Here is a 23,834-nt window from a genome sequence, read left to right as displayed (position 1 = left end):
ACCATGTGGATGTGCTGCTGAGCTAGCTGTGGGCTGAGATTAACCCTCGTCAGCCTCCATCCCTAACGGAACGCAGCGGGGCTGCCTCGGGAACATGGGATTACAAAGCGACTGCTAACCCTCTCCTTGCTGCAGCAGCCGGGCAGGCGGAGCCCCTTGTGCAACCAGGTAAACCCGGGGCAGGTCGCAGGGGAGTGACCTAGACCAGGGGCAGCTGAACTTTCTCGTGGGAGACCCATGAAGGGCTGTAGCTTTGTAGTCCCGTCCCCCCTCCCCCGCTTACTTTCATGGCAGGATACTGAGCTGTATTACATGTCCTCTGATCAGCCTGGGGGCTGGGATGGAAGTAGTAACCGATCAGATAGCAACCCCCCCCTCTCCCCCCGCCGCCAAGTTTGGGACTGTGCAGCATCAGGAAATAGTTTTGGGTGTGGGGAAAGCAATCCATCAATCTACCTTGGAGACGATGGGTTTAAATGAACAAGAGGCCAACTTCATGTCTTCTGTTGCATAAAAAGGGGCGGGGGTTGGGGAAGTGTGTGTATATATATGTGTGTATATATATATATAGAGAGAGAGAGATACATGGAGAACTATTAAAAGGAAGCTTTAGAAGGGTGGTGGTAATAGGGAATAGTTGTAAACCAGTGTAGTCAGGTGTCTGGACTATAGAGTGGTGTTTTGTAAACTGCTGCTTAATGGAATGGCTAGTAGATCTGAATACATTCACATTACCTTTTTTGGGTGGCTACAGGTCCTTATGCAAGTTGGCATTGGGTAGCAAACTTCTTAACTAGTCTTGCAGAAAATATGTGTTTAAGAGGTTAAGTGATTAGTCTGATTTTCAAAATACCAAAAGCAGATTGAGCAGCTGCAGGCTGAAAATTGCCTTCTGTTCACGTGTAGCAGCATGTGGAAATGTGTTTATCTTCCTGAAACTAACTTCTTTAATTTTTAGCAAGTTAACCTATCTGTCACAGAGGTTAAGAGTTCTGGTCATGATATCTGCTCTTTGCTTCCCAGCTTGGGAGTGCTGCAGGTCCGATCATTCAACCTGACCTGACAGGTGGGCATGGGGACTTGGCAACATGGGCAGGTAACACTGGTCCCAAAAAGCACACCCAATCCCATCACTGAGGAGAAGGGAGCGCATTGCTCCCAAGAGGTAACCCTTTCCCTTGGTTTAGAGGTACATGGAGACTTGCTGTATCCAGTCCTTTTAGGCTGGAGAAAAGATTGCAGGAGTTGAGGGCCAGGGTGCCTGAGAATCCTTAAAGCATCACCCCATAAAAACCAAACCAAAAAAAGCACTTAAATACATACAGTATAATAGCAACTTACCTGGAATGCAGGGCAGCTGTATTGAATGTAGCGTTGAAAGGAAACATCTGTTATTTACTATTTACCATTTATATAAAACACACTGGTTTACCTCTCAGGTGTGTTGTATTATTACTAGCTGCATTTCATAGATGTAGAAACTGAGGCACAGAAGTGAAGTGACTTGCACAGGGCTGAAGAGGGAGTCAGTGGCAGAGACAGGCTTGGAACTCCAGAGTTCCTGCTTCCCAGCCCCCTGATTAGCCCATACAATTGCAGTGTCTGAATACCAGAAAACCATTTTATGTGATTAAACAATTGCTACTTTAAAGTTGTACTGAAATATTTGTTCTGAATAACACAGTTCAGTTTAAAATGTGCAAGCTATGTCTGGTTGTTGGGGTTTATTCCTTCTAAAACCTGGAAGTTATTAGACAACAGTAACTTGTTGTTCTAGATGTCACTCAAATATGAGTGACACTTGGGCCTCTACAATGATGGTTTAAGGAGTGTGTGCGTGTTAGTTAAACTTTTCCTAGCCATTTTAAAAAAAAAATACTTGAGACATAATTATAGGGATGTTTGTATTATGTAAATACATGTGAATGCTGTTGCAGACTTGGCTATAGATTTTATTCTTAAATGGTCAAAATCTGGGCAATTGTGGGTGGATATTTCTGAGGGTTTGGTAACTAGTCTAACAGTCTAAATATTTAGCTGTTTCCTGGACTACAATAACTGGACTATATTAAAAAAAAAAAAGTGAAATGCTTCACAGCTCTGTGCTGTTTGCATCCTGTTGATAAAAGCCTAATTATTGCTAGTTGCTTTGTACATTTTTTAAATATGGTTGTTTGTTGTTTTTAAGTCTGTCTTATAGTTCATTTATTTGAATGTGTAAATATGTTATAGCTGGCATAATGCAATAGCTTGTGGTTTAACAGGAGGAAGTAAGGGGCCTTTCCTATAAAATATTATGTATGTAACAGTCCTCTTAGTGCAACAATTATGGTTCAGCGGGCAGACTCTTCCCTCTGATATATGCACAAACCCGTATGTGCTCTTATTGATCTCTGTGGGATTTGTCTTCATATATTTGGGGATAGAATCTGGCTCCACGTGGGAATAATGTTAAAAACAAAACTGTTCCAGTTGTTGCATCTGATGTGTCTTTTGTCACACCGTCCAACAGCCTGGATTTGTGCAGTCAACATTGAGTGGAATGTACTACAATACGTGTAGTAACAAATCCGAAAAGGAGGAACTTCTAATACAAGCCCAACCACAACAAACCTTTTGCTCCCTAAATTCAGGCATTGCTTGGCTTCAGTAGTTTGGCATAGCAAGATGTTAAATGTTGGTATTCCATCATGATCTCTTAAACCTCTGCTCAGAGCATATTGAACAAACTTCTATACCCCTCCCCCCACCGATTGTTTTTGCTTAGGCAGCCGCATGAATGTGCACGTCACAGACAACTAAATGGCATAACTCTTTCCCCAAAGAGCCTACAGTCTAAATGCTCAATCTTGCATACTTGTGTGAATAAAGGCCACAAGATTGGGCTCTTAAGGTTTAACCTCTGAGAATTACGGAAATGGTTCTCTTGGATAAGTTATAGAGGCCTTGTCCATTGTTTAAGGCCCCACTCTGCTCTAAACTAATTTTGAGACACAGAAAATCTTCCAGGTTCTAAGTAAATTGTCTAAAATGTCACCATTATTACAAGTATAAATTCTTTTGCTTCTGTTAATCTGACGGATAATGTGTTGAGCTGTTGTGCTCATAGTGCAGAGCTGGTGACCTAACACTAACCTGACTGCTACTGACAATTGGTGCTACTGCTCCCATTGAAAGGTTTGGCATGACAAGGCACTCTGTAAATTGCACTTGTTGTCAAAGAAAATATCAACATTGAAGTTCAGCTCAATAGAAAACTGGGCTTGGAAGGGGGTTTGTGTATGTGGAAATCCATGCATGTGAAATAGAAAAGGGGGGAAATTGATTGAGAAAACTACTCTAGTGTTGTTCAGAACAAGATATTAAAGGATGACTATCAACTTGGTTACATTAAAAATCTGACCTATTTCTAATAGGTTCTCTCTTGGGTGAATAATCCAGTTTGAAAAATATTGTTTTTCTTTAAATCCACCGTTCTTTCATTGAGATTAAAAGCTGTTTGTTTTTTGCTGGCTGTGCAGCAGTAGTCAATAACTATTGAAACACGGTGCTATCTTGACCCCTTTGATGCTGATGAAGTAAATAGTAAGATTGGCTTCTGTTTGCCTTGGAAACGTGAGAGGAGACAAAGTGTGGGAAATGGTATCTTTTTTAAAAATATCAGCAATGGAGGGTGAAAGAGAGCTCTAAAATAATGAACCCCTTGTCAGTGGGTATCTTAAGTAACTAAGGCTGGAGACCTGCTTCTGGTTGGCAAGGTCATGCTGTCCTTGGGCAAACTCAATTCAATGGCAAGAGTGCATTGAGACTAGTAAGTGGAGTGTCGTGACTTGCAATTATGGCCTGTGGCATAAACATGGTGGAATCTGCCAGTCTTAGCTATAGCACTTGGGATCAAGATCCTTTCAGATCCCATGAGCAAAGTAGGGTATTGCAAAGAACATATAGAGTCGAAAAGAGCATAGGAAGTGATGTTGGCAGTGAATTCATCACTTCACCTTGTGATTCCTCAGAAATACCATAGTATTCTAGGGCAGTGGTTCTCAACCAGGGGCCCGGGAGCAGACTTCAGGGGGTCCGCCAAGCAGGGCCAGCATTAGACTCGCTGGGGCCCAGAATGGAAAGCTGAAACCCTACTGCATGGGTCTGAAGCCCGGTGCCCTGAACCCTGTCAAATATAGCTTCGTGGGGGCCCCCTGTGGTATGGGCCCCAGACAATTGCCCTGTTTGCTACCCCTAATGCTGGCCCTGGCTTTTATATGCAGAAAAAAACAGTTGTTGTGGCACACATGGGCCATGGAGTTTTTATAGCATGTTGAGGGGGGCCTCAGAAAGAAAAAGATTGAGAACCTATGTTCTAGGGTGATCACCACAGACCCTGAAGTAGCTCTATTGTATGATTCCCAACAGAATGGGAATGTGGGAGGAATACCCCTGGAAGTGCCTGCCATGTATAGTCACTTCTTGTAAGTGGAGGTGTGCTAGCCCAATTCCAACCTGGGTGATCTACCTGCTTATTATTATTTATTATTATTTCCTATTTGTATTACAATAGAATCTAGAGGCCCCAACTGAGATTTGGGCACAATTGTTCTAGGCACCGTACAAACACATCATATGAAACAATCCCTGTCTTGAAGAGCTGACAAACCAGAGTCGGAAGGGAAATGGAGGCACAGATAAGTAAAGTGACTTGCCAAATGTCATAAAATCCAGAAGTCAGGGCAATTGACTGGGATTCGATCTGCTAGATCATGTTGCCTCTCATATATCTAAAGTGTCTCCCACAGCGGCTTGTTGAACACAACATTCTTCCTTTCCTGACTAAAATTAGCATGCGGTGTTGTGTACTGGTATACTGGCTTCAGTCTCACCCGAGAGGAGGCTGCACCTCAGAGAGTGACATGAGCTTCATAGGTATAATTGATGTACTGATTTGCAAAGCACCCTGGGATCCTGTGGCATGAAAGGTGTCCTATAAATGTAAATATTGGTTCGGCTACATTTTAAGGGCAGGAGGTATCTTGAGATCCCATGGGAAGCAGAGCGATGCTAATGCTTCTACTGTATCAGCTACTCCGGCTGTTCGTTATTAAAGGCTATGTGGGTGAGAGGGAGGAAAGGCAGTTTCACCAGATGAACTTATGGAAAGCAGAGGGGCCTACAACTACGTAACATTCCAACAGCACCATCATTTTCGAAAGTTCAATGTCCCCATCATTTTTATATGGGCACAATGTTAATTCTCAACACTTTTGCAAGGAAGATCTTATGAAACCTGATTAGAGTCCCTATTGTACATGGGTATTAAAGACCATTCTTTAGAGAAGGTTGGCTGGTGTTTGTTGTTGCTGAAATGAGCTGTCAAACTCATTAGCTTTGATTATTCTTTTTGGCTGAAGCTTTTTCTGTACTCTTGTGTTGGGTCACTTATAATGTGTGGCTGAGGAGATGGAAGCTGAGTCTATGACCAATGCCTAGAGCCGACTTAGGTGGTAGCGTACATTGTAGTGTATGCTAGCTGGGTACTAACTGAATTGGGAATTGGTAGCTGGAGGATTGGGAAGATCAGTGGACCTTACCTCTAGGTTGCTAGGTCAAATCCTGTCTAGGAGAGCAGTAACCCCCTGTGGATCTTCGGTGACATTAGTCTAGTTCCCAGTGGACAGGTGGGGACACTACAAACCACCAGCACAACTGGCACTTAGTTTGCAGTCTCAGCAGAGGATGAGGATTGACTGGGCATAGAGATAGAACTCCCTTCTCAACTTTACCGGTGGCTGCCTCTGTTTCAGGGATGACGCATCTTGTCAGAGCATCATGGGGGAGGTGTGATGCACCTGTTCTGTAGCTTCGGCTGCCCAGCTAGTGTCTTTCAAGAGACAAATTCATATGGGAAAAATGAAGCTAATATAAGCATATACAGGAGCTGCAATTAGAGCTGAGATGAAGCTGCAAAATTCATCTCTGGATTCTGAACACTTCGGTATTTCAGAATTTTCAGATCTGTGGTTTTTGGTTTGAGCCCATCGAAAGTTACAATCAAACTAATTTCCCTTCAATGGACAAATGCTTTGCAAATAAGATGTCACTGCAAGTCTAGGCAATGTTTCTCTTGTGCAAGACGCAAATGCATCAGAAACTGTGCTTTGAAAGAATGCTGTTCTAGTTATCTTGTTTGCAGCTCACAGCAGTTGTGGTTATAGACCAGGATGCAGCTACATTAATATGTAGAATGTTGTAGAAAATTAAATTCTTATACCTCATGGACCATCTTATGGAACAGAACATCAAAGAATAGTAAACTGCTCTGAGAAGAGAGAGAGAGCCAAAATGAAGACACTGTCTGAGTTAAGGAATTACATGATTCTACTGCTTTTGAAATGAACTAAGTACTAGAGTGAGAACTTAAACGGTTCCTTTTCTCTTCTTCATCCAGCCTTGTGCAAGATGTCTGGAGCCAGAACAAAGTAATTTTTGTGTGAGAGCATCTAGAGGAATACAGATGACCACAGCATACCAAGAAATAGCCACTGCCTTTTTTTTTTTCGTATCTGAGATTTCTTTTACTGCAGTTTAATAGAAGTACTAGTAAAATGCTGGTGCTGTAGATTTTAGATCCTGCACTATTGCATCTACAACTAGATAAAACTTTAATTTCAGCAGAGATGCGATGCTGAACCTGCCATTGGGCTTGTATAAGTATGCCCTTCACAGTTCTGTTGAAGTCAAAGGTGCATAGCTCTGGTTGCAGGCGTGGGGCTAGTGATAGTAATAGGCTAGTGATTCTTGGCTTAAAGAGATGCCTGAACTTATCTTATTTAAATAACTTGACGGTGCTTGGTCACTGTTCAGACGGCAAAGGTTAAGCAGATTCTGCTGCTAATGCTCTTTACGAGCTAAGTTGGTGCGGTAGCTGGAAGAACCTTTGCTTAGAAGAAGAGCTCGGGCTTGCATTCTATAAAACAACAACTTTGGAGTACAGTGGGAATCCAGCATGTACAAGTCAAAACAGGAACCGGAGCCTTCATCTGTAAATGAGTCCAACTGGTATTGCTATTTTTATATTTGCAATTCTTTAAGTAGGTTCACTGGCTACCAGTGGTGCTCTGCAGAGCATGTGGTAGTCATGTGGCGCTAGCGGCTCCTCCTCTACAGCTCTTTCTAACAGGTATCCAGGCTCTTCATTGCAGAACCTGGATGCCTGCAGGAGCATCTATAAAAGAGAAGCAGTAAGTTTCACCTCCCCTAGTGGCTGCTGCAGCTAGAGAAGACAGAGAAGACTACAAAGCCTTCAGCAGGAAGAGAGCTGCTAGTGGAAGGAAAGAGTCAAGTGCATTGCCAGTGGGGACCCAAAGCTGCAAGGAGCTGTCCAGCTGGACCAGATCCCAGAGCTAGACCCAAGAGCTGCCAGAAGGACCGGAGCTTCCACAATGAGGTGCATTTGAAGGAAAAGGAAGCAGTGGGGAGCAGGGCACGGAGGAGTAGGAGATGAGAATGATGGAAGTATTGGGCAAGTAGGGCGAGATGGGTTGAAGCAAGGGGCATAAGGGATTGTCGGATTTGTTATGGGGAAAGGAACATGTTCTGGATGTTAGAGGTTGTGTACATTCAGCAGGTATCGTATTTGCCACAGAACTTAGGTCATGTGAGGTAACAATGAGCTCAGGATTTTGGGGATGGGGGAAAGTCAAGAGGAGAGACTACTGGTGAAGGTTTAGATGTGTAGAGAGGGTGAGATTAGAAACTGCCCTACTTTTTGCTCCCCTCCCCAGCTTTCTTCTTTGGCCAAGCTCCAGTAGACCATATACAGCGGGTTTTTTGTTACCTGCCACATTGGCCTCCTCTGGTTCCCTTGGCATAGTCCAACTCTCTCCTTTTAATATATTAAAATAGTCTGGATAACATTGTGTGCTTTGAGGCATCTAAGCTGCTTTCTCCCTTCTGTGTTAGAGCCAGTAGGTATTGACTTTATTAAGCACTTCTTCTTACTCTTAATAGAATTAAAGAGACACTGTCAGGACATACTTGGTCTGAAACTTTAAAAATGATTTTTAGCCTGATAGGTGTCCCTGTAATGGGGATTCTTTTCTTTGAGCTTTCCACAGATGTCTGTCAATAAAGTCTGCTAGTTGCATTTCTTACAGTAGCCATCCAAATTGATATTCAAACTAACCTATCAAAGCATAAGTTCTACTTAGCGCATTGTTACCACGGCTTGACTTTCAGCCTTGTTTTTCTGTAAGAGGAACAGATAATCCACATTGCTGTTTGACATGTTGTACATCCCTTCTGACTAGGCTGGGCTTGGCAAACCAAGAAAGGGGTGCAGATAAAGAAAAGGAAAAGGGTGTAGCTGACGTTTTCTTGTCAGTGTTAATGACTTATTTGGGTTTACGTCAGTAAGATGATTAAATGTCTTCTCTTTTTGTAAAGAACTTGAGCATCTGTATGATACCGTCAGTAAAGTATAATAGTCAACTATATTTAAGTGACAAACTACATGAATTCAGCATACTGGAACTTCCTCACTTTTATGCATGAAAAATACCTGCCAATGCCATACCCCTGTATCAACTTGGATTCTTGCTTTTAATTTCTTTGCTTCAAGAAAAGGGTGAGACCGAGCTGCTGACTGACAGGCTTCAGTCTGAAGGTATGGTTACACTGTGAAGTTGTGGACAAAACTTTTGTCTTTCACGGGTACTTAAAAAAGCCCCTCCCATGAAAGACAAAAGTTTTATCGATGCAAGTGGCAGTGTGAACGGGGCTTTGTCGGCAGGAGCGCTCTCCTGCCGACAAAGCTAATGCCACTCGCAGGTCTGGAAGTATTTTGTCGGCAAAAGTGCCAACAAAGTACTGACACAGCCTTGTCGCTAAAAGCTGAGTGGTGTAGACAAGCCCTCAAGGACACTCTTTTATCTTAATGAAAGAAGTCAAGCAGTGTGATCTAGAGCTCAGGGCACTGGGCTGGGAGTCAGGAGACCTGGCTTTTTAATCTTGGCTCTGACACCGACTTGCTGTGTGACCTTGAGCAAGTCATATCCCTTCTCTATGCCTTTGTTTCCCTTCACATCCTCTGTCTTGCTGGGTTAGATTGCAAGTTTTTCAGGACAGTCCCCTACTTCAGTGCAAATAATAAGGGGAGAAAAAAGTGATTACTGAAGGTGCACTGTGTTGTCTCTTTCTCACAAGCTGCCTTGCCAAATGGCAATTGTTCTGCAGTCAGCAGACTCCTGGACAGAGATGATATCAGTAGGCGGAAGATGAAATCATACACTAGATAGTTAGTTATCCGGTGTTGATACCCTTTAATGTGTAATCACTCAAATATCTACATGTCTGATTCTGCAGTACAAAGCCTTATCGGAAAAGCTGACAGTACTCCTTAGCCCCTTCTAATGCCCTTTGAAAGTGTGTAAGAGACAGTGGCAGGACCTAACCCTGCAGGTATGTTGGATCCCTGTGCTGCCAGCTCTGCGTATATTACCAAGAGAGCTTGTATTTGAGCTAGTGCAAAAATTTACTCTAATGTGGACTTTGAGTGCCAGTCAAGTCAAGAGGCTATGGATGGCTGCTCAATGCATGGAAATGATTTTGACAATCAAGAGGTATCAGCTTACACTGTGTTACCGTGAGCTCTGCACATTTAATCTTTCCATGTAGAATGCATACGTGTGTGAAGCATCTTTGAACTTTAAGAACAAAATGTTTTCACATGTGCCAGACCTGGAGCTTATAAATGAAACACTTTTTTTTTTGAGTTCTGCAACCCCCCCCAAAAGAGTCGTTAATTTAAAAAAAAAAAAAAACCCTGGTGAATAAGCACTCCCTCCTTTCCTTAGCTGTTTTCAATGCAGAATGGAATTCTTACTAATCTCTTCCTCACAGCCCCTGGCCAGGGAGGGAGCGAAGAAACCAACCTTTTCAGAACAAAGATGAGAAACGTCAGGTCTCAGTGTCCATTTCAGAAAAGCTAGATGTGCCATAGGGACTGATTCAGAATGTTGGGGACTCATCCAAAGGTGATATCACAGAGGTCAATAGACTCCTTTTGACTTTGGGCTTTGAATCAGGCCCTGGGTGCTGCTTTGGTCCAAGTTATAGCCTCATCATTGCAAAGTTATAGGATTCTGGGCACAGACAATGATCCATCCTTTAGATGTTGGGTGATTTTAATGCTATAGCTATTTTTCACTTTGCCTTTCTTTTCCCCAATGGAAACTCAAACTTTCTTCCATCAGAAACTAAGGTAAAACATGAACTTCCACTCCAGATTACTTGGCCTGTCTAATGGAATAAAGTCTACGCAGTTAAGTATAGTTTAGGACTCTAATCTTACCTAGTTAAACTGTGTAAGTAGTGAAAAAGACAGCAAAAACGCTCAGTGAAGTGCGTCCCCTATTTCAGCAATGATGCAACTAAAATTGCCAATTTCTCTTTACTTTCGATGTGCTCTCTATTGCTCAATTATCATAATAGCGAAATGAAAGGATCACTGGCATGCAAGGTGCAGCAAGTAGCTTTTTAGCTCAAAACAAACATTGCTGGAACTGTCTCCTTTCAAAGATTAGGACTCCTGTGATTTTTCTCTCTCTCTCCCCCCCCCCCCCCAATCCAACCCAATTTCTGGAAATAAAACCACCACCAAAGAGGCTTATTTGATTTTATTTATTTTATGAAAAGGATTTTTAGATGTAGGTTCAAGTATTTAAAATACTACGCAAGGTAAACATGAGAGATTAGGTATCTGTAAAATACTGTGAAATGCCCTTCGGTGTTACATTGTTGGAGGAGGAGGAGGATGGCAAACCACCGGCCCAGACGCTTCTTATTATTCAAAGAAAGCAAATTTTCACTATTAGTTTGATGGCTCCATCACTTTTACAACTGAGTCTTCTAAACAGGAGTGAAAATCAGAATAATTAAATGGTACAAATGCTTCTAAATTATTTGCACTCTCCTTTTCTTAATTTTTTTTTTAAACCGACATCTTGTTAAGGTAGCAGATACTTGTCATTTTGGTCCCACACACTGTATTGTTTGTTCTAGTTCAATTGTTGTTAGGAATTGCACTTGCATAGGAAGATGGGTGAAAGCCTCTTAACATGCAGAGCTTGAATTACAAAGTATCAGATTTATACTACATTTGCTACAGTCTTTTGAGGTCAAGGGGCTATGATTTGCTTTGAATCCTATGTTTAGGTCCAGTCCTCCTTCATATGAGACCTCTCATTGAAGCCAGTGGGATCATGGCAGAGCTTCATCCTTTAGTTGCACAAGGTTATAGAGGTGGTATTGGCAATGCAAGAGTTAAATGTTTAACCCTGTTTGCAGAACCTTGTGTTCAGGATGATCATTTCTATGTCTGAATTTTACAGTTCTTCTAAGCTTTGTATAGAAAGGCCAGGCTATAGTGACAGTATGCACAAGGTAATCGGCAATATTTGCATAAGCAGTTAAAAGTGCTCCATGTATCTCTTTGATGATAAAAGTTTGGACAAATAATTGCAAGGAAGTTTTCCGCCACTGTTAAGAGCCTGTTTTTTGACAAATGAAGGTTCAGTCCCATAACTATCCCAGTGCTCAGTAAGAATGTAGCACACTGTGCTCCACGGTCCTACACCTTGCATTACAGGCTGATGTTCAGCTATGTACCCTATAGGGGACAGGTAGAAGGGCAAACTGAAACTTCCAGGAGAACAGGGAGTTCCTGTACATATTAATTCACTGTCTGGATTCAGCTAACTGGTATTTTCAAGTCCATTACCTTAGAACAATAATGCTATAGAACTGCAAAATGACCTGCAAACCAGTGCTTTGGAATTCTCATGAGGCTGAAACAGGTTTCTGCATTTAATTATTTCAAGGCAACTTCTCAGAGAGAGTGAAACTTAATTCTTGCCTAATGAACAATACACATTTCAAATAAAACCTATTTAAAGTTTTTAGGTCCAAATCTTTAATTGAATTGATAACTTTAATAACATTTAAGGTCATGACTACACTTGTGCCGCTGTAAACGCAGCTACGTGAACACTCTATGCCGACGGGAGAGAGCTCTCCTGTCAGCATAATAAAAACAGCTCAATGAGCAGCGGTAGCTATGTTGGCCAGAGGGTGTTTTTGTTGTTGTTTTTTGTTTTGTTTTTCCCCCACACTCCTGAGGGGAAAAAGTTTTGCCAACGTAAGTTCTAGTGTAGACATGGCCTAAGTCAAATGTTGCTAAGGAATTCTTTTGGAAAAAAAGTTTAACCTTTTAATATTTTTAAGGATGTGTGTGTCGAAAAAAATATTCTACCTAACAGTCCATGTCCATGTTTCATGCCTAACTTTTAAAAATTGGAAAGTTCATCTTTAAAACTTCCTTTCTCCCAGCCCAAATATAATATTTATCTTTAAATTAGATGCTTATGATTAGGAGGAAAAGAGTGTGTTTATTTTTTAAGTTCCATATTGATGCTGCAGTTGTTGCTTCCATCTTGAGTTAAGCCTGTCAATGCAGGTTCAGGGGAAATGGGATTTTTGTTTGTACCTTATTATCATTATCTGATACTTTGTACACGCTCAGAGAAGAAGCTCTCTGTTGGAACTCTCTGATGGAACGCCTTACAGGTGCAGTTATCCAATTATTATTGAAATCCAGTAGCTGCACCCAGAAAGAATCTTTGTTTTAATCTTCAATTTAAACACGGGGAGGAATACATTGTTTCATGACCTGGCGCCTGCCATGTTCTTTTTCTGATGTCTTCAGGTAACTTTTTTTTTTCTTTTTCTTTTCTCTTGTCCAGAATTTTGTGTGGTGGTGGGGCAGGAGGATCACCGTTAAAAGATTCTGATTCTACTTGTTCTCAGGAGAAGTTTTTTGTTTTTGTTTTGTTTTTCACTAGTTTTTGTGTACAGCATTAGTTAATTACTCAGTTGGCACTTGCATATCTAAAATAAACAAATTGCCAAGCAGTTGTTCTGTTTACAGTAGCCTAATTGCTTTTTGAATTGAAAAGCATTTATACTTTTAACCATAAAAACTAGTTACTGTTCATGTGTGCAGGAGTTCCTCCCCCCTTATAGAACTGTACAAACATCGTATTTTATGATGTCTAGTAAGCAGCTTCAACTATTCCGTTTATATGTGATGAGGAAGGGTTTTCTTGTGGACCTGGAGACAGGACACCTGAGACATTGGACATGTTGGCCACAAGAGGGAAACCTTCCTGTTAGTCAGTGTGGCCTAAGTGTGACATGAATCTGGGCCAAGACTTCCAAAAGCAATTATTGATTAAGTGCCACAACTTCTGGGTGCCTGATTTGAGACAGTTTAAAGAGGCTTTACGCAGAGGGTGGGTGCTCATCGCTTTCTGAAAATCAAGGCCCCTTTAAGTTGGACACCCAAAGTTCCTATCTGTGCTTTGGAAATCTTGGCTTTATGTTTTGACCCAAAATACCCCAACATAAGTAAAATACAACTGAATACCAAAGACATGATTCAAAACAACAGACCAAGAGCTTCAGGGGGGGGGGGGGGAGCAGCTCATTTCCTGGTAGCTAATCATTTTCCTTGTTGAAACCTTGTTGAAATACAAATGCCTAATCAGTCAGGAGATGCTTGTTTTTTGTAGGTGTTCATAAGCCTCTGTCAGATCAGGAAACTAACTAGCTGGAAGCAAACTAAACTCACTCAGTAATTTTTCTCATTACCTGTAAATCTTAGATATCGGAAGGCTTGTTGGATAATTTAGTCCATCATTCCACCTGCCAGTTCAGCATGTTCCTGAGTACTGTCCAATCTAAGAAATTGTGAGCACATGTTTAAGTTCAATGTCATACATGTTGTTTGGTAGTCCTTAGTTATACAAGAGTGTAACATAAGTAGACAGTGTTCAATTTCATCAGCTTCTACCTTCTCCCCCTTAGTGATAGGGAGGGTCTGATCCTGCACTGTTAAATTTGGGCTGGTGTGAAGACCTTGTTATTTAGTGTGCAAAGTTCATGAAAGCTTCAGTGAAGTGACAGATGATAAAGGTCTATTTATAATAGAGACTCCCTGAATCCTCTCCAGGGTTATAAATTACTTTTGTCAAGGGTAAATCTGGTTAAATTTGAGTTTCCTTAAACATGTAAACTCTTTGATATGGAAGACTGAATAATACCAGAGGTATGTTTGAAAGTTACTGTCCTGTTCTTAAGCCTGGCTTTGGACAGAGCATCTGGGATTTCAATTTTTCATATTCTGGATGCCCGAGAAAGACATTCTTGCTGTCTCTATTGGAAGTCAGTAGTTTTGACCTCTACATTCTCCAACGTACAGCTGTGATGAACATTGATGCCTTTTCTAAAGTAAAATGATCTTAAAGGCCTCTTCCCTAGGGAGATAACTAGTGCACTGCTGTGGGAAGAGTAGTTCACGTCCTGTGTTATCCAGTTCCTGCTACCCAAGTCCATCCTTCTCTGGACATATGTGTTTGTTTTGTTTTTTTTATAACTGAAAATTTTAGTGTGTGTGTGTGTATATATACTCAAAAGCTACAATGCAGTAAGGCTATGTTTTTTTCAACCCTGACTACATAAAGTCAGGCTACTAAATCCATATTTAAGGACTGAAATACGTGGCCGGATTCCCCCCCCCCCCCGCCCCCAGTAGCGCTGAGTATCTGCAGCTCCCACTGACTTCATTGTTTTGCTCAGTAAATTTAAAGTGGTCCTCATTGTACGTGCCCGGGTGTATGTGTGTATGCCTACATAGGGACTGGGGAGCCTGACTTCAGAAACCCAGATCTGGAAATCTTGTCATAATGCTGAAGTGTGCAGTTGAAATCCAACCAAGGAAAAGGGAAAGATAATATTTCTACTGAAGCTCACTCAACCACTCTGCATATCATATGTTTTCGGGCATATGTTTTAAAACCTCAAAATATTAAGCTCCACATCTGCGAAGAGAAACAAAAATGGACTATGCATCAGGTATACACTGTGGCTGTATGAGTTAATGTTGATGAAGGAGCCTTTAGCCAGCACACTGCTGCCATAAGCAGGCATAGCTTTATTGACTTCCGAGGAGTTGAACAATTTACGTCAGTTATGAACTTGGCCCCTTGATTTTAGCTGTGCTTGACTTGGATTTTTAATTCTGCAAATCACAATGTATCTTCAAGGCACAAGAACCTTGGTTTGGAGCATGGTAAAGGGATAGTTGGTTACAGTGTTTTAGGAGACAAAACGCAGTCTAGATTCATATTATGCCTAGCAGTTGCTAATCCCCCCCCCCCCCCCTCCACAAATGTTCCTAACTCTGTGCTTGCTGAGCCCAGACTTTACTTAATACGCTTGAACCCTACCTCTGGCAGTAAACAAGTTAATGTTCAATGAAATGGGAATGCTTATCCCACTCACAATGTCAAGGCTGTGCTCTGTAATAAGTGTAATTTCCTGCTATTTAATTCTCCCTCCTGATGGAGGACCAGTTTACTGTGACGCTTACATGTCAGTTCTCAAGAACAATACTGCCGGTTAGCGAGGGTTGGGAGTATTTTTATTTGTCCTCTTAAAACTAAGGGCTCAACCCTGAGCACCTTACTTTGGCACAGCTCCATTATGCATTCCAGAGTGCAGGATCAGGTTCCAAGGGCATATAAATCAGCAGAGCTGTGTTACTACCTTCTTTCTGAAATCTGTCATTCACGGTACTAATCCAAGAGTGACCCAACTGTTGAAAAACCATGAGTCAGGCACCACCCAACAACTGTCAGGCTGGCTAAAATTCATGAGATCTGAACAAATATTAAATTCAGAATTCTTTTTATTTGCCTTCTGGTTTTTGAACTTTGAAACTCTTTTCTGTGACTGTGAGGCAGGGATGCTGGAACAATTTGTATAGTGGGGGTGCTGAGGGCCATTGAACCAAACTGTAAACCCTGTATACGATGGAAACCACTTCAAGATAGGGAGTGCGGCAGCACCTCCTGCACCTTCCAGCACCTATGGCACGAGGGTTAGAAATGTGCCTTCATTTTTTGAAAGTAACAGCTCAGACTCTCACATAATGGCATGAATCCAGGAGCCTGGGCTTTAAGAAGAAAACACCAGTTATCTGAGACTTGGGATTAAAATGGTGAGAGTCAGCAACACTGAGTGACTGTCTCTTAAACATGATTATGATTGTTTTGGCACTTTTGCACAGAATTGAATTTCATTTCATAGGGGGTTGACTTCCATGTTAAGTGTATATTTTAAAGTCTGTTTAATCACTTAGACTCCTGGAAAACCACAACTGAAATCTTTAGGTTGTTGCATGGAGAATCTGCTGCCAAACACCTACAATAACGTTTCCCACATGTCTTCATTAATATTGTGTTTCTGTTAAGATGGTAGCTACTTCATATAGTGATGGAGCTGACAAAAATACTTACAAACCATGCTAATACTTTTACATTAAAATTCCTGTGACCATCATTTCATTATATCCCAGGGCACTTTCAAATTGCTCCTGAATGCACTAAGTCTGATCTGGAACTAGCACAACTGGCTTACACAGAGAAATCTTTCCTGGTTTAGAACAATACTGTAAGTAAAATGCCTTAAATTAAGGGGATCTGCTCCTTTCTTCCTTTTCTTTAACCCCATTCTTCACCTGATGAGAATGTGCCTGGAATGGAATCTTCTAAGTGAACATCTGTATGATAAACAAAAATCACTGAATGGGACACTGTGGAGCTCAAGTTGTCTTTGCCCTGAGGTACCTATCTAAGTTTTCACTGCAGAATGGGCTGGGAAATACTCTTCTAACTGTAGAAACTACAGTCCAAACTTCCTGTCTCCAATATATCAATCTCCAGATCAAAGAGTTGTTCAGCTGGCCAGATGGTGACTAGACTCATGTATTTTTTTTTTTAATGCTTTTATCACTTTAAAGTCAGCACTTTCTTGGAATTGCATCAAGTGTTCACTCTTTGAATTTTTTTGTTAGTTTTTTGGCTTGTTGTCTATGGGGCTCTTACTCAGGGAATTCTTCTACCTAGTAAATACACTAACACTCCTTTTCCCTCTCTTTTTTTCCTAGGGCCAACAAGCCGGAAATGTCTGACAAGATGTCAAGCTTCCTTCATATTGGAGACATTTGCTCTCTATATGCAGAGGGCTCAACGAATGGATTTATCAGCACCTTGGGGTAAGGGAAGCTGTTCTCTTCCATTGAAAAATGTCCTTAGCTGTGCAGAAGACCGACAAGGCTGAGCTAGTAATCCTGAGTCTAATGGATATGGGTGTTTCCTGCACCCATAAATAATGGAATAAGTTGGGGGAGTCTTCTGTAAAGACTTGTCATGTTTTGAAAATAGCCCAAAGCAATATAGCAGATAGAAAGCTATCACTTGAGAGGACGGAGGGGATAGGAATGGAAATAGTATGGTTTTACCATGGGATGGGCAAACAGCTTGCCACGTTTAAGTTACAGGGAAAGGGATGTGAGGAAGGAAGTGTGCTTCTTGCTTGGGAAGGAGCAGGCCCCTTGGCATAATCTGCTGATGGAGGATGGAAGGCAGCTTAGGTAGACATTTTAAAAGAAAAGAGTAGGTCAAATCGCATCTGTACCAGTACTTACCACTAATGACTGGTCCTACCTCTTCCGACGTGCCTAAGATTTCTCATGTAAACAACATCACGCTTCTCCAACTCAAGGGTATTTACTTTTTTTGCTGCTGGGCGGTAGCCCTGACTTGCTTGCTTATGTTGCTTGGTGCACTTTCTTTGGTGGCCTGTCCACCCTGACAAACACCATACTACATGCTTCCTGGTAGAGTAGCCATTCAGCGAATCTTCTCAGAAACCAGTCCAGGCTGCTTAATTAACAAGCATTAGGTAGCCACTCTTCTAGGGCAAGGAAGCTTTCCCCTGGTGAGTGTCGTCAACTCCAGGAGAATCTAAGCTTTGACTAAAAAATGACACAAACCTGTTTAATTTCACTCTACTGCTGCTTGGGGACAGCTCTTCACATCAGAGACTGGCACTGGAGCTATTCACTGGACAAAGCAGTGAAGGCTGGGAGAGGGGTAACAGCAGATACCTTCTCCTCACAGCAGTCAGAATGCTGAGGGAGGGCAGAGTAACTGGTAGACAGTTTACTGCTCATTCAGCTTCCTGGTTGCCATGGTAAAGTAACAGTCAGGAAGGTTGGTGGGATGAGGGCTAGAGAGATACACTGCTTCTCCCTTCCAGCAGTCATTGGGATCTGGGCGTGGGTGAGGCAGTGATAGTGGCTGCAAATTAATTCAGTTCCTACTGTCCAGATGTATGTAAGAGAGAGAGCTTCTGAGCAGGGGAAAGGGACAGCATCCCCTCTCCCCACTTCCCAGCAGCTAGTGATGGTTGGCATCTTACCTGGATGTTGCCCCAGACAAACTTGTAGATTTAGTCCTCGAACTGTTAGGGTTCTGGAATAGCTGCTAAACTTTCTGAGTAGGTATGGGGATGAGTGGGTGCATGGAATCATCTCTTGGAGGGAGGTGACTGAAAGACAGAAAAGATAAATACGTTATGGGGAGGAAGATACGGCAGTGGGAAGGACTCAGAAGAATGGAGTTAGGAAAATCTAGGATGTAGAGAATGCAACTGAGGGGGGAAAGGGAAATTAGTGGGAGAGAAAGAAGCAGGCACTGAAGAAGCACCGTGATCTATTATAGGAAAAAGAAGAAAATATGGGATGCTGCCAGAAGGGAAAGAAGGTATGATAAAAGCAAAGCATGTAGTAAGTAGGGTTGGTCGAATAGTATTTGGCGAATGTATTTGACAAATTTCCCAGGTACTCCTCAAATATGATTCATACTCTTTGCAGCATTCGACCAGCTGTATAACTGGCCAAATACTACTTGCTGAACATTGGTGAAGTTAATTGAAAAATATATTTAACTATTTATTCTATTGTTAAAGTAACCCGAAGAGTAAATAACGTTTAAAAAAACAAAGCAGGAAGTTGATTTGACAGTACATTTTAATTAAATACAGTGCACAATAAACAACTGGCTATGGTTTTGAGGGCAGCTATTTTTCACCATGGCTTCAAATTCATTCACAATATTTTAAGGTAATTGTACTGTAAAATGGTCACGTGTACTCTGAGCCAGATTTGAAATAGAAATCCCAATTGCTATGTAAAACATGAAATGCATTAGCATCTTAATATCCCTTCATAGTCAAATTATCTTTGTCCCATAGTTCACTTACTGTTTGACCTGAAGAAAATTAAAGCAGCTCAGGAAAAAAATCAATGTAATCGTACTCAGTTGTTATGATATCAGGCTATCAAAACTCCAAGTTATGCTGTGTGTGATGGCTTATGCATACAGTTAATGAAGGATGGAAAACAAATACTGTTATAAATCCTAATGCTGTTCCATCCAAGTAAATCTATCTTTGAAGGATGTTCTTGTTTAATATTCCTGTGACGTGTCTTCACTGCTTAATCAGAACTTCCTTTTTGCTATTTTCCAAATTCAGTGTTCTGATTATTCTAATTACTATTTTATTATGTATATAAATCTCATCTTGTGTGTTGCACACACTAGAAAATTATTTTCTTTATTTTGATAATCTACCATAGTATAGACAGGAAGTTCACCTTCTCTTAAGTCCATGTAAACGCCTCTGAATCAATTAATTTTCTATGCACGTCACGATTTTCCATAATTGTTGTCTCAAAGACATTTCCTGCATGTAACCAGCCTCTGCAAAGAACAGTTCTCATATTCTAGATCTCAAGCTGTCTTTCCCAGCTGTTACTATATGAGACTGGAGTGTCCCAAACCTTCAGGACATTGGGGAGAACTGTGCTTTATGCACATGTTGAAAGCCTCTTTGACAGGTCAGTGGAAGGTCTTAATTTGAGCCGAGAAGGTCAAACTAGATACTTTAAAATATTTGTTTACTGAGACGTTTTCACTGTATATGAAAAATAGAGGTGTTCAGCAAAAATATAGTTCCAGATGGTCTAAAAAATGTCCAAGGCATAAGACTTGTGACAGGTTACAGCAATATACTTACCTTGTTTCCTTCGTTCCCTGGGAGTAGACACGCCCCCATGTCTTTGCCAGTACACGCTCAGAGAAGAAGCTCTCTGTTGGAACTCTCTGATGGAACGCCTTACAGGTGCAGTTATCCAATTCTACCCCCTTCCTGGTAAAGCAGGAGGAGGTTAGATTGATCTTCTGTTGGTACCAACCTTCACTGGACTATTTAAAAAACAAACCAAAAAAACCCCACTCCTCCATAATTAAGCCAATTTTGACCTGACCCTGGCGGTTCTTTTCAGTGATGTATATTTGGCTATCTGGCTCCAAGGTGAAACCTTTACCTTTTGATGACTGGTAAGCAAGGATGCATCAATTATGCCTTCCTCTCTCTTTCGGGAGTGTGTTTTCCCTATGCTAATATAGTTTGTTCCTGGCTTTTTGGACACTGAGGCTTCACTGGGGGTAATATGTGATCTGATGCATTCATCATTTTTCCCCTAGTTTGCTGCCCTTTAATGGGGACAGGTTCATTACATATTCTCAAATAGTGGTATCTGTCCAAGAGGTGACATTTGCTGTATAGCCTTTGCTCATCTAATTAGAATATGGACCAGTCTGTGTTTCCCCAGGAGGGGACATGAGGAAGATGCATTGAGCAGGAGTGATAACTTAATAATTGTCCCGCCTGTCCAGCAGTGTGGTTCTGGACAACACAAACAAATTAGCTGCATGCTTCATAGAAAGATTTGGCATGAGTTGGTTTCTGGGAATTGTCTGTCCTCCGTTGAAGTGGCCAGCAGGATTGAGTATTGAAAGCAACCCACTTTGTGTCTGGTACCTAGGAAGTAGCAGTTGCAAACAAAAATGTCTTACCTGAGTTGCTCATTTCTTTGCAGCCTTGTGGACGATAGATGTGTTGTGCAGCCGGAAGCAGGTGATCTTAATAACCCACCCAAAAAATTCAGAGGTAAGGTTATAAGTTTACTTACGATCCTCTTTCAAATCTCTCCTTAAAACTCACCTTTGCTGTGATGTCTGCAAACGAACTTGGTAAGTGTTAGGTTGCTGGTGGGCTGGTACCCCCTGCCTATCATGCTGACTAATATTGTCTCATAGTTTCTTTGTACTCCTCCCTCTGTCTGTGTCTACCTGCTGCCTCTTGTCTTATACTTAGACTGTAAGCTCTCTGGGGCAGGGACTGTCTTTTGTTCTGTGTTTGTGCAGCGCCTAGCACAATGGGGTCTTGGTGTACTTATTACCCTAATAATTTAAAGATCCCCTATCTCTGGTTCAGAACGACAGCTGCATATGTCATGTTTTAGAGTCTTTGAGCTAGTGGCCTTCTGTAGGTGATTTAGCATCTTCCTGTGATCCTGTCTTTTCCACTGGCGATGACTTAAACTTAGTCCCAATGTCTTTCGTGGTGTGGAGGCACATTGCTGTTTTATGTATTGAGCAACTATTTCACAAATAGTTGGCTTGCATAGGTTTAAGAACACATTTTGGGTGTGTTTAGTTTAGGCTGGTTTTCTTATCGGGGCAAACAGGATGCAAACAGGTTTGTTTCATTTCCTTTTCTCCATATTTAATTTGGCTCCTTTATGACATACAGAGAGCATAAATAGGTTTAGTATTGGACAGACAGAAACTGAAAATGACAGAAAGTAACCCTAGGAAAGAAAATGAAAGGGAGTGAACCTGGTTCGACACAACCGCTCCTGTTTTGACCTCACCAAGTACTAATAAGTTTAAGTTTGCCCTCCTGCCCCGCACCATGAAATTAACCCTAAGAAAGATATGCTTGGGGTAAAAGCCTTCCTCTTTCAGATCTTAGATAGGCAGTGGCAAAAGAAGACCATAGTGACTTCTCCTTGTTAAACTAATTTTTGAATGGGAAGGGAAGAAATTAATGTGGGTCCCTTCTCAGTTAGTTTCTTAAATTCCTTCTCTGTGCCCCACTCATTTTTAGTGCCTGAAGTTCAAAGAAACTGAATAAAAGATTCATTTATCTTGTATTGCCTCCTAACCCTTGCTAACAAACAGAAAATGAGCAAGCTGGTTAAAGAGTGGGTGTGTAAAATGTTTGCCCTCTCTTCACTGGGTGTATTTTGCAGCACACTACCTTCAATTTGTGTTTGCTACCCTGTTTCTTTAGGTCTGGAATGACATTTTTTGAGACGTGTGGAGTGCCAACAAACCCATTGAAAATCTGAGAGCTGCAGGTGATCAGCTCCTTTGAAAAGTCATGCACCCTCTCCCTTGCTGTCTGGCTTTTATGACCGGCTGCAGTTTTTCCTCCCTCACAATTCAGAACACTGATGAGATCACATTGATTAAAAACAGCCTGTAAAAAGGGAATTGGGATAAATGGGTTATTGCTGTTAGATCACTGTAAAGTGCTCTTTTTTTTTTTTTTCCTGGGTGCTTTAATACTAAATGGCTAATCGGTGTACTTATATGCAATGCATTGACTATGCTGAAGAAGTGGTCTAGAGTAGTTTTAGCACTCAATGTTAAATTAGCCAAGGAAAGTGGAGTGCTGCTGTTCTGGATGTTGTCTCATGAACTGGAATATATGATGCTAAACAAATTTTGATCTTCGCATAAAAGACTAAGGAGGAAAAAGAATTGACTTGACTAGGAAGAGCCAGGAAAGGTGAGAGGAAGAATAGAAAAAGACATAATTATCACTCTCGTAGCTTAGTGACTACAGGTAGGTACAAGTAGCTATCACACATTTGTCCAACATATAAAACATTATGTTTGGAGCTTGCTTGTAAATTATTAAAGGAGAAATGAATAATCTGACAGCCATTTCAACCTGTGTAGAAGCAATTTCACCAAAGACTTCACGGGGAAGCCTATATGTTCTTTCCTTTAACAGTTAACGGCAATGGAAGGTATAAAACCTTAGCACAATGTTCTTTATATGTTAATTCCCCAAAAAGATCTTAAAAGTGTGTAACACCTCTTTGCCTATGTATTTTTATATGTCCTCCATCACCACTACACTGGAGCATTTCAGGTTGACTTCACCACCTTCTGTGCGGTAGGGAAGTATTTCCTCATGTATAGATTGTAAATAGAGGCACAGAGAGAGTAAGTGACTTGTCTGCGGTCATGCAAGAATTCGATGGCAGAGCCACGAGTTCAATCCAGGTCTCCTGAGTGTCAGTCCAGTGTCTTAATGACAAGAGTGAGCGTCCCAGCACAAGGGACACCGATACGTCACAACCTACGCTGTACACAGACACTAGAGGAAAGTCAACCTCCTCTTGAGTGGAGGGCAACAGCAAACCAAGGGCTGTAGTTGCACAACAGGAGAAACTTTGGCTGAAGAGACACAGACACCACTTAAGCTTACAGGTTCTTTAAATAGCAGATGATTTGATATATTTTAACATCTCTAAAGAAGGGCTCTCCTGAACTCTGCTCGAGTGGCACCATGTGGTCCCAGAGTTTAGGCTGGTCAAACTTGACGCTTAGGACCCTGTGATGCTTTCTCAGAGCATCCTGAACTGTAAGCTGCCTTGTTACCCCTCTGCCTCAGTGAGAGAGATTTGCTGCTGCTAAACTGTACTTCAGCTGCCTGATGCTCCAGTCCATTAGCCAGCCCAACAAACTCCTCAGGACTCTGCCAGTCCTAACTTTGCCTTGCAGGTTAACTCTTGGTGTACTTTAGTTCCTGAACTCTCCCAAAGTGTTCCCCTGCAGCATCCAGACTTGTCACTGGGCGCCGACAGAAATACCAAGTCCATTGTCTCCAGAGAGACAGAATACACACCAGCCTGCTGGCTCAGCCAAGGGTGCACGCTTCACTTAATAGAATAGCAC

At 41.6% G+C, this 23,834-nt stretch overlaps 1 protein-coding gene across 1 annotated transcript in view; it reads left to right on the top strand.

Annotated features, from left to right (window-relative positions):
- The window catches only part of ITPR1 (inositol 1,4,5-trisphosphate receptor type 1), a 249,083-nt gene continuing 225,249 nt past the window's right edge, over nucleotides 1–23,834 (top strand). Inside the window, exons 1-3 of the mRNA XM_065407748.1 lie at nucleotides 1–168; nucleotides 17,057–17,164; nucleotides 20,897–20,967. Of these exons, the coding sequence (XP_065263820.1) occupies nucleotides 17,073–17,164; nucleotides 20,897–20,967 (163 nt within the window). The 5' untranslated portion in view covers nucleotides 1–168; nucleotides 17,057–17,072. The remainder of the gene's footprint in view (nucleotides 169–17,056; nucleotides 17,165–20,896; nucleotides 20,968–23,834) is intronic.

Source organism: Emys orbicularis, chromosome 7 (assembly GCF_028017835.1).
Source record: "Emys orbicularis isolate rEmyOrb1 chromosome 7, rEmyOrb1.hap1, whole genome shotgun sequence".
In the NCBI taxonomy this organism is placed as follows: Eukaryota; Metazoa; Chordata; order Testudines; family Emydidae; genus Emys; species Emys orbicularis.
This window is presented reverse-complemented; position numbering and strand designations above follow the sequence as displayed.